Raw genomic sequence first — 10,630 nt, 5'->3', positions numbered from 1 at the left:
TCAAAGTATTTTTTACTGTAACGTGATTAAACCTTTAATCCAAACCTCTTCTTGCTCATCTCTTGCAACATTTCACACATCCATGTTTTGTGAGACCAGTTTGCTGGGTTTTATGCTCATGGAAACTTCACATGACATAGAAATATACAAAAATCTTGTCTACCTAAATGTTGACCCATAAGGTTTTTATAGGATACATCTGTACATTAATGAAAGCATTTTTCTTTGCTTTTCACCAAACAGTTAAGATGATGTGGAAGAACATTCCCATGAATCAAACATGGAAGAAAGAACACCAGCGATGATACAGATTAAAGTTCATAATGCACAAGTTCACTGTAATTGCTGTTGAAATGGCGCTGGTTGAGGTTATGATCATATTGATGTTAAAATATATGAAAGAACGCTTCTGCCCATACCCAAAACAACATGGATGTCAAAAGAAGAGTATTTTATGTTGGGAGAGTTAGTATTTCTCAAAATGAACTGGTCCTCTTGAAAGGTGCAATATTCATCAATAATTATCAGCAAAACTGGAAAATGATCCTTGGCCCAGGGACTTAGTTTAAACAGTCTTTATTTCATGGGCTAATATGCTTTTTTTTTTTTTTTAAATCACCAATACATATGGGCCCCACGACCTTCATAAGGGTGTGATGGATAATTTGTAAAGCATGGAAGAGAAGTAAATTATAAGACGAATGCAGCTTTCTAAAATCATTCTGACAGTCTCCCACCAAAATAGCATCAAATTAAATGTCAAACAGAACAAGAAAAAAGATATACAAGCATGAGGTTTTGACAAACCAGCTCGAAATTATAATATTAATTTTAAAACTCATTCACTCAGACATCCAAAGCTTGAGGTATATTTGTGTTGAACATGAGAAAAAAGGAGGAGTAGGAAGTTAACTTTTCTCTCACAACTGGCAACCACTAGCCCATTACCAATCAGGAAGAAGGCTCTTCCTGTTTTAACTGTAACTGGGAACTTACTTTGTTGGCCTCTGGGACTACATCAGTTGCAAGTGAGTCTGTCAGCAACACTTGTGCTCGACTACTACAGTCAGCACAGTGGCACGGCCTCCTCTCTCTGATTGGCACGTAGCGTTTGCTGAAGCACTTCCAGCACTGCTTGAAGATGATGTAGAGCATCTCGGTGATGTTGAGACAGATACAGATGATGGAGGTGCAGCCCATGATGTAGAGGAAGATGGTCTTCTCTGTGGGCCGCGCCACATAGCAGTCCACCATGTTTGGACACGGCTCCTGGTTGCACTGAAGCAGCCGGGGCACCCTGAAGCCATTGTACACAACGTAGAAGGTCACCAGGGACCCCACCTCGAAGGTGGTCTTGAAGATCAGGCTCACGATGTAGGTGGCCAGCAGGCCTCCATCGATGCTGCCCTTGTTGCTGTAGAGCTTCTTGCCGTGCTTGGCCTCGCGATGCTCGCGGTAGCCCACGTGAAGGGCCACCAGGAGGGATGGAGTGGACACCATGATGAGCTGCAGGGCCCACAGCCGCACCTGGGAGATCACATTATACATGATGTTACATCACATTATTACATTAGCCTACATCGAACCTGTCAGCGACTTAAATCCAGATGATTTTTCTGAAATCAGTGAAAAAAAATTAATGGGGGTTCTGAAATTGCGGGGAGGTATATTAGGAGGGTACTGAACCCAGGACAATAGCAGCAATGCATTACACTAAGATGACAGTTTTTTAATCCAAGGTTGCTCTTTGAGGGTTTTTGTGCATTGCTTACAGTCCCTTGAGTAATTTGAGGTTAGGTGGCTTGGGGACTTAAGCCATGGATGAAGGTGTAGGAACACACCTGCTTTCTTACTGGTAATGGTGGGATTTGAACTAGAAACCCTCTGATACAAAGAGCAACTCCATGACCACCACTAGGCCCTTATCGCCTCACATATGCGTGCATAGACGGAGACAAGGTGGTGCTGAAGCACCGGTCCCTTTGCCCTACTGGACAAAAAGTTCCCTTTTTGAAATGTCTTGTTTGACAGTTTTTGTCACAAATGTTCCGTGTTCCTGGTCCATGTCGACATGATATTATACAAATATTTCATGATCAATAGCATGTGACAGTAATGCCCCAATATAATATATAGCCTTTATAGCCTTGTAAGGCAGCTGGAAGTTCCACATGCCCCCAATACCCCTGCCTCTCACCCCCCTTCAGCACCTGCCCCCAAAATGTCTGGACAACACCACTGTCGCCTCACCTGGGAGATGGGGAAGAAGTGGTCGAAGCAGACGTTCTCACAGCCCGGCTGCTGGGTGTTGCAGGTGAAGTCCTTGGCCTCGTCCTTCCACGCCGCCTCGGCCGCCGCCACATACACCAGGATGCGGAAGACAAAGAGGATGGACAGCCAGACGCGGCCCACCACCGTAGAGTACCTGTTGACGCCACTCAGCACGTTCTCCAGAAAGCCCCAGTTCATTCTGGCACCTTCAGATCTTGATCAGTGTTTAGGTATGACCTGTATGGCTGACGAGAAAGAATGAAACTTATCAGCAGGTTTCAGTACAAGTTAAACCAGCTTTCAAAACAAAACCCAAACCAAAAACTGTAACGCAAAGATACTATATCATTTTTAACATCTTTCAAATGGTTCCTTCATGCATATTTTTAAATTAAAGTTTTGTTAAGTACATCAAATTTGGCACTGGTGCTCACATAATCATGTCAAACACAAAATATGTTTAAATGCTTCAACATGTGACATCATCATTCAGTTGGTCAGTATGTGTGAAATCATTCCATATGAAAAGATGTATATTTACTGTTTAAAAAATACGTTGATTTCCAAGACAGACAGTAGGCCTATCTCCTATCTGACATACGCCACAGTCTATAGCATCTGATCTGAGTGGTGTAATATAAGATCAAGACCAAGCTGTCTGTTCACTGTAGAGTACAACAAACCAAAGGCTTTTCTATAATTAGGGAATACTAGTGAATACTAGTACACTAGTAAATTAGAAAGCTTAACCACACAACACGCTTAATCTTAAGGGGGGCGTAACAAAATAAATTGGCATGGCAGATCATTTTATACTGGTAAACAGAAAACTTGGGCCTACCTTATTTTAGTGTTTCAATCTCTGGGTCTTCCATAAAAAAATCCTTCTTTGAAATGCGCTGAGGATGGTTTCGAGTACAGTGCAGCACTGTACAGTTGGCTTTGTCAGCTGATGCGCCCCTGTGTTTGCATGCAAATACACCTGTGGGCAAGGCCACACCTGTTCCTGTTGTCATAGGATACCATGTACAGCCACTCTGCCCACACAGCCTCTGTTTACATTGACTATCTTTCCCATTCACTGTGCATGCTTTCTCTGCAGTAGTCACCCATGACACTCTGTCTACACCAGTTGATGATGCACAGACCGTATCCAGGAGGTTATCTTGGATACTGGACTCACTGGCCTCGGTTACATAGGACACTTAATTCTGAATTAACTCAATTTAATTCCGAATAAAACATCCGCTTTCAAAACACCATGTTAACACTGCACAATTCCGAATTAAATGAAAGTGCCATGTAAACTCGACGGAACTATTTAATTCTGAATTATTAATTTGGAATCGAAATCATCATGTAAATGTTGCCAAGTTCTTCACATGCAACACTTGTGTTAAACCTGTAGCCTTTTTTAATACAACTCTATAAACTAATATAACTCTGTTTTTTTGTACATTAATTCCGTCAGTGTGTTTAATAGTAGGAGATTTTAACATATGTTGTCCTTTTGCTAATTTGTCCCTTTTTTTATCCTGCCCAACATGAAAGTTGATACCACTTCTTCTTCAGCGAGGCCAGGTAGAGAGTATTGGCCTTTCTACCCCAGAAGTAAACTAAACATTGCTTCCACTCTGCCTCATTTCTTTCCATCACAAGATAAATGGAGTAGCCTACACCTGGTGTCTTTCACTATGTCAGAAAGTGTGTAGTGGTAGCTTTGGACCAAATCTTGTGCCAAAAATTATAATGTTTCGGCCATTGCCACTGAATTTTTAATGTAGGCCTACGTGGCTCAGCTCAGTGACCCGTCAATTATTCATAGTCTCAACCAGACAGGAGAGTGTTACTTTAACATGGCCTGAAAGACAAATGTAGGCATATGAAAACGTCAATAGTTTTTGAAAGCTGTAAGCTTATTAATCAGCAAGTAAGCATAGATGATGGATGGAGTAGACTAACAAAATGTAGCCTAAAATTATGGCCTAGACGTACTTCTAAAGATTGATCATGTCAGCATACATTTCTCTTGTTGACAATGACAAAGGCAAGTTGCCTGCGAGATTTGGCCATCCGTCCATTAGCCTAGGCCTAGAACTAGACAACTAGTAAATCCATTGTTGCCCTTGGGTCAAAACAATGCCCATCCCACATTTTTGTGTCACTGTCCAGTCATCGCATGCTTCAACCAGAAGGCGGCGCTGTGATATAATTTTGCCGTATTTCCAAAGGCGCGTCACTCTTGGTTGTCGCTTGTTGTTGTTGTCACCCTACTCAGCCATACACGTTCTGTGTGTACCAAAACATTGAACCTGCCCTCTAATTAAAGTGAGAATCTAATGCGATTTAGTGTTGCTAACCTACATTTAGAAGTTGTGTCCTTGCGGGAATGAAGGCGGTGTGAGAAGACAGCCAAATTGGGCCTAAGCCTAAATTGCTAAACTCAGCGGTCGGATAACATTCTGCCGAGTACGGCCAGGTATGTCCTCTCCTGAGAAGGACACGGGGAAGACAACCTCCAAAGAGAGCGGCTACCGGACCCCGGGGCTGAGAGGCGCACAGACCACAACTCTTTTCCGTGCCGTAAACCCGGAGCTCTTCATCAAACCTGTAAGACCACATTTTCAGGAAGCAATCTTAAGAATAGGCTACACTTCCTGTGACAGCTATTACTTTTGACACACCGTCGCACGTGAGCCACTTAAGCCTTGTGGTTGTGTTTCCGATCGTTAATGCTTTTTTTATTTTCTTGCAGAACAAGCCAGTCATGGCTTTTGGACTGGTGACAATATCCCTTTGCGTTGGATACATTGGTTACCTTCACGCAACCAAGGAGAATGACCAAGAGCTGTATGAAGCGGTTGACAGCGAAGGGGAGAGGTACATGAGAAGAAAAACTTCAAAATGGGACTGATTTTGCCCAATGGAAACGTTCGAAGATCAAAGGAAGCTGTTTAATTTTTGTATTCAATAAAATGTATCAGACACAGTCACTGTGTCTTGAACAAGATCCAATGCCACATGATGTAGGCCTACTTGACTATTTATTAAATCATCTGTCTTTTGGCTTGATAAAAGCCACATGCATTTTGCTTATTTTCTTTCATGGTGGAAACACCAATCGTCACACTGGCTTGACAATGTGATTGAACCCACTTGTTGCCCAACCCAAGTAGGCATAATAACTGTAACAGGCTACTCACAAAGGTTATTCTGCAAAAGATAATGTTTGGCCCACTTTGCACAACAATAGGGTCTTTCATACACTGCCCTGCAGTTTGTTGACTGTTGGTTTGTCAACAAGTTAGGGTTTCCAAAAAAGCAGGTTTAGTCACTCTGTGTAGGCTATGAGAACATGGAGCAAGTGGTAGGCAGCACATCCAAAACAAGAAGTCTTGTCATCTCAATCTCTCAGTAAAGCAAATCTGATTTTGTATTTACCACTTACTTGAGTCATTTATCTGGGTCAGAACCGTGGAAAATCTCTGTTCAGAATAAAAAGGACTGTATGTATGTGCACCTGGTTTTGGTGTCCATTGTAAAGCTCCTAAGCCATAGGCATAATACCTGCCGTGCACCACCCAGTTGGAGATGCCCCTTCAGTATAATATGAGGTACTTGTATTGCCTTACATAATATACAATGAGTTTGGTAAATGCAATGTGATACAAATTAGGTCATGCATGTTTGCCTACATTCATGCACAAGTCCGAAATGTCACAAGATTTATTTTGCATCCAATCCCAACAAGGTCTTGCATTGATAGTAGAGTCTGACTGCTATGCAAAGCACAAGGATTCTCAGCTCTGGACTCTGTGGTGTGTGAAAACGATGTCTCATGCTCCCTAAAACATACTTTTAACAATTGAAGCCTGGTGAATCCTGGAATTTTCATTTTGAACAATTTGAAAAAACATGTATGATGGAATAATGCTGAGATAGTCAGTTGACCTCATTCTTTTTCCCCGCATGTATTGCTGCTGAGCATAGCGATGAGACCAAATGTTTAAAAGTACACTGTGCAGGAAATGGTCAAAAAAGGTATTGCAACTATGCTGCTCATTGAAACGGGGCTGCCTATTGACAAATGTTATCTTTTCATGAAAGTTTACTAAGTAATAAACTAATATTTTCTAGTATGGCCCAAGTACAGTCATTTTTGCAGCTAAAAATGGCTATTTCTGGAAATTAAAAATGGCGGACCATGGAGAAGATCCCCCTTTTCATGTATGAAAAGTGCAATTTTTCCAGTCATAATGAATACTTAGAACTTGACGGTGGTGGTAAGTATTCATGAAAAAGGTAACATTAGTGAATGGGTAGCATGAATTCTGGAAATAAACAACAAAAAATCTCACACAGTGTACCTTTAAGGGATTGGCAATGGAAATGATTTCACCTCTTAAACACGCTGACATCTTTTCCACAGCCACAGGATGTCTTTTTCTTTTGACATGGTTGTTTAAGAAATGAGAAGGAACTTGTGGCAAAGAGCTGGTTCAAGGAGCACAAGACATCCTTTTCACTCATGGATTGAGTGAGGAGATTGAGAGATGGAGTCCTGATCATAAGCCCATTGTGAATTACGAGAATCATGAGAAGGCCTTGCTCAACATTCAGACTCCACCATCATCAATAAAAGATATTAGTGAAAAAATGAACAAAATGAATAAAAATTGGATTGAAATAAATCTTATGACTTTGCAGACACAATGCCACAGCAAGTGTGTGCTACAATCAAAGCTAAAGGTGTTCCAACAACCAATTCCAGAGTGTGTGACCTTTTTTGAAGCGACTTTTCTTTTTTGGCCGGGCCAGTGTATTTTGCAGATATGCTAGACCAGAGCAATATCACCTTAAATAATGCCTTAGGTCAGGGGTGGGAAACATTTTTCATTCGGGGCCACTTCAAATTTTATAAAGTCCTCCAAGGGCCATACTATAAACACAAACCAGGATTTCCCCCTGCACATAAGGCCTATATTGAAGGCGCACCTTAACAACAGACCCCACCTTCACTAGGTTCCCTAATTAATAAATAACTTTGTTGTATTACAAATGTAGTTTCTAACATTTATTTACATAACATGTCATATTTCATGTGAAACTGCATAACTGCATAGGTCTTCAGTCTCTTCTGCTGGCTGTACCCTGGAAATTTGGCATTTAGCCTTTATGCCAAATGCTGAAACCAGCCTTCTGTTGAAATTAGAACTGCCCCAATAGTGTCATTAAGAAATTTAAAATCGCATTTATCTGCCCTTGATTATGTTGATTTATCTACAGTCTCTGTAGATAATAGGCTACTATCTGTAATATTTTCTTCTTTCTCTTTCTCAGACACATTGAATGGCAATTGTGTGTGATAATGTAATCTAGACCTATTGTTATTGCTGTATTATAACCTGCAGAGAGTAGCTGCTTCTTTCATATGAATTGGAGCATTTTCCAATCATTCTGATGCTGGCAAATCCAGCTCCGTATGTCTTGTCAGAGGTCAGATTGATATCATAGAGCCACTAGCCTGTATAACTGATGGAGTGGCCATCACTAGGTTGTGGGTGCGCTCTGACTGTCACGCCAATGAGCCTTGCTCTTTGGTGTAGCGGTCTGCACCTCTTTGCTCCCCGTTGCTACAACAACAGTTCGGCCAACCCAGAACATACTGTATGCTGTAATAGTTTGTAATAAGTAAGCTAGTCTACCAGGCAAGATTCTGATTTCTGTGATTCGCAAGTAAGCATCACATACACAGTAAATAACATGACAGGGCCTTGGAAAAATCTAGTGCGGTAAAGTTAGTTTGATATTGGACATTCATTTGACATTCAAAATAAAAACGTGATGGATCTGAAAAATAAGTCTTGTGGTACATGAGGGACTTCTGTCCCTATGTTAAAAATATGGTTTGATGACTCAAGGTCAAAAGGTCAAGGAGCCTAATTAGTTTATATCAACATATTAAGTATTTTTATTATTTGTAGAATTACTTGAGTGCTAAATCTAAAAAACAAGTCTTGTGGTAAATGAGGTATATTTATCTCTGTTTTATAAAACTGGTGTGGTGATCAGAGGTCAAAAGGTCAAGGAGCCTAATTCATTTACAACAGATTTTTTATGATTTTATTTTTTTCTGGATTGACAGAATGAAGAATGACAAAACGAACTCTTGTGGCATATGAGGGACACATGCCTCTGTGTTACAAAACTGGTTAACCGACTCAAGGTCAAAAGGTCGCGGAGCCTAATTCAATTATATCACTCATTTTTGTAAATATTATTATTAAAATACCCACCAAAGTGGTTCATCTGTAAAACAAGTCTTGTGGCAAATGATGGACATTTATGTCTGTGTGATAGACCTGGTGTGGTGAGCCAAGGTCAAAAGGTCAAGGAGCCTAATTCATTTATACCAACATAGGCTCCGCAACCTTTTGACCTTGAGTCGGTTAACCAGTTTTGTAACACAGAGGCATGTGTGCCTCATATGCCACAAGAGTTCATTTTGTCATTCTTCATTCTGTCAATTCAGAAAAAAATAAAATCATAAAAAATGTGTTGTAAATGAATTAGGCTCCTTGACCTTTTGACCTCTGATCACCACACCAGTTTTATAAAACAGAGATAAATATACCTCATTTACCACAAGACTTGTTTTTTAGATTTAGCACTCAAGTAATTCTACAAATAATAAAAATACTTAATATGTTGATATAAACTAATTAGGCTCCTTGACCTTTTGACCTTGAGTCATCAAACCATATTTTTAACATAGGGACAGAAGTCCCTCATGTACCACAAGACTTATTTTTCAGATCCATCACATTTTTATTTTGAATGTCAAATGAATGTCCAATATCAAACTAACTTTACCGCACTTGGGAATCTTTGGTGCCTCCAGATTAGTGCTTTGACTCTCTTTTATAAAGGGTCCATCTAGGCATCTGCTATAAGCTGTCCAAGTCAAGAACAGCTTCCCAGCTGATGGCCATCTGGTCTTTACGATTCATCATGACAGAAGTATTTGGCAGTGATAGGCCTACTAATAAAAACCACCCAGGCATCATCTCCTACTCTGAGATATTTTCTCTCCTTGTACCCTTTTGCTCCCAGTTGCTACAATAACATGTTGGCTAACCCAGAACATACTGTATGCTGTAATAAGAAGGCTAGTCTACCAGGCAAGGTACAAGGAGAGAAAATATCTCAGAGTAGGAGATGAGATATTCGAGCTCAGTTTTCTCAGCGTTCAACATTTAAAAATATACAGTAGACCTATATTCATCTATTTCCTGACCACCAGGCAAACTTCCAGGTTTTGCTGCTGAGTGTGTTCACCTTTATTCATTTAAAATGGAGGCAGATACTGTGAAGAGTGGGGAGTAGTTAGTGAAAAGTTTTGTTGGAAGGGGGTCTAATGAACAGGTGGTGGGCTTTCCATTTTCAGGAAGAATTTGGAGGAAATAGGGATGGATTGTGATGATTGCTGTGTACTAGAGTAGTGGATGTGTCAGCTGTATCAGTACAACATTATCCCACCTGGGAAAGTCCCAGAGTGCTTTTAATATGCGACCTTGCCTCCTCCACTTGCCTCCTCCACTTGCTTCTCGTCATGATGACATCACTGACAACAGCATTATATTTCAATATCTTGCAAAAGCTCAATTGAAAAGTCTTTTTCTCATTTGCAATTGGGATGGTGAATGAAAAACAGTCCCTCAAAAGTTGTTGTTGCTAGGCTGACAGCTGGGAAACTTTATCGTTTTCTCCACGGAGGAGGGGCCAGGAGGCGGGACGAGGAGACAAGCACAAGTGGAGGAGGCAAGGTCACATATTGGGATGCACCCCCACTGTCATTGTGACACAGCACTCCACAGCACACACAGCACACCATAAAATTGGTTTTATACCTCACCCATACAAGGGGGAAGCCCCAAACGATACCCCAAAGGAGCAGTACGGCAGCACGGTACCATGCTCAGGGTATCTCAGTCATGGAGGAAGATGGGGGAAAGTACTGGTGGTTTTATGTAAACTTATTCTTCTTAATGTGTTTTTTGTACATTTAGTTTCCTTTTTGTCTATGTGTTTGTCTATGTCTGTAACTATATGTATGCTGCCATTTTGACCAGGACTCCCTGCCAGAAGAGACTCTAGTCTCAATGGGACAATCCTGGCTAAATAAAGAATAAATCAAATGAAATGAAAAATTACTCCCCCCACCAACCTGGCGGGTCGGGAGTTGAACCAGCAACCTTTGGGCTACATGTCTACCGCCCTAACCACTTACCCATTATGTCTCCAATCTTGGAGATAAAATTGTGTGAAAGATCCATACATCATTCCCTTTTATTTTTGT

At 40.9% G+C, this 10,630-nt stretch overlaps 2 protein-coding genes across 2 annotated transcripts; one reads left to right on the top strand and one right to left on the bottom strand.

Moving 5' to 3' along the window:
- Positions 1 to 37: 37 nt before the first annotated feature.
- On the bottom strand, positions 38 to 3,224 carry gjb7 (gap junction protein beta 7). Its single transcript, XM_063222766.1, has 3 exons — positions 3,113 to 3,224; positions 2,251 to 2,516; positions 38 to 1,527 (listed from the first exon to the last, which is right to left on the bottom strand). Exons 2-3 carry the CDS (start codon positions 2,467 to 2,469, stop codon positions 952 to 954), a joined length of 795 nt encoding a protein of 264 aa, XP_063078836.1. The 5' UTR covers positions 2,470 to 2,516; positions 3,113 to 3,224; the 3' UTR covers positions 38 to 951.
- A 1,289-nt stretch (positions 3,225 to 4,513) lies between these two features.
- On the top strand, positions 4,514 to 5,790 carry smim8 (small integral membrane protein 8). The gene is made up of 2 exons (XM_063222764.1): positions 4,514 to 4,881; positions 5,027 to 5,790. The coding sequence occupies exons 1-2, from the start codon at positions 4,753 to 4,755 to the stop codon at positions 5,183 to 5,185; spliced, it is 288 nt and encodes a 95-aa protein (XP_063078834.1). The 5' UTR covers positions 4,514 to 4,752; the 3' UTR covers positions 5,186 to 5,790.
- Positions 5,791 to 10,630: the final 4,840 nt, after the last annotated feature.

This window comes from Engraulis encrasicolus, chromosome 18 (genome assembly GCF_034702125.1).
Source record: "Engraulis encrasicolus isolate BLACKSEA-1 chromosome 18, IST_EnEncr_1.0, whole genome shotgun sequence".
Lineage (NCBI taxonomy): Eukaryota > Metazoa > Chordata > Actinopteri > Clupeiformes > Engraulidae > Engraulis > Engraulis encrasicolus.
Note: the sequence above shows the minus strand (reverse complement) of the source record. Positions and strands in the feature narration are given on the sequence as shown.

What these genes read in the sequence shown, in the direction of transcription:
- gjb7 (XM_063222766.1), bottom strand. Translation starts at nt 2,469, where the DNA reads ATGAACTGGGGCTTTCTGGAGAACGTGCTGAGTGGCGTCAACAGGTAC. An exon ending in ACTTCTTCCCCATCTCCCAG is followed by an intron (nt 1,528 to 2,250) that starts GTGAGGCGACAG and finishes GTGATCTCCCAG; the next exon opens with GTGCGGCTGTGGGCCCTGCA.
- smim8 (XM_063222764.1), top strand. Translation starts at nt 4,753, where the DNA reads ATGTCCTCTCCTGAGAAGGACACGGGGAAGACAACCTCCAAAGAGAGC. An exon ending in CGGAGCTCTTCATCAAACCT is followed by an intron (nt 4,882 to 5,026) that starts GTAAGACCACAT and finishes ATTTTCTTGCAG; the next exon opens with AACAAGCCAGTCATGGCTTT.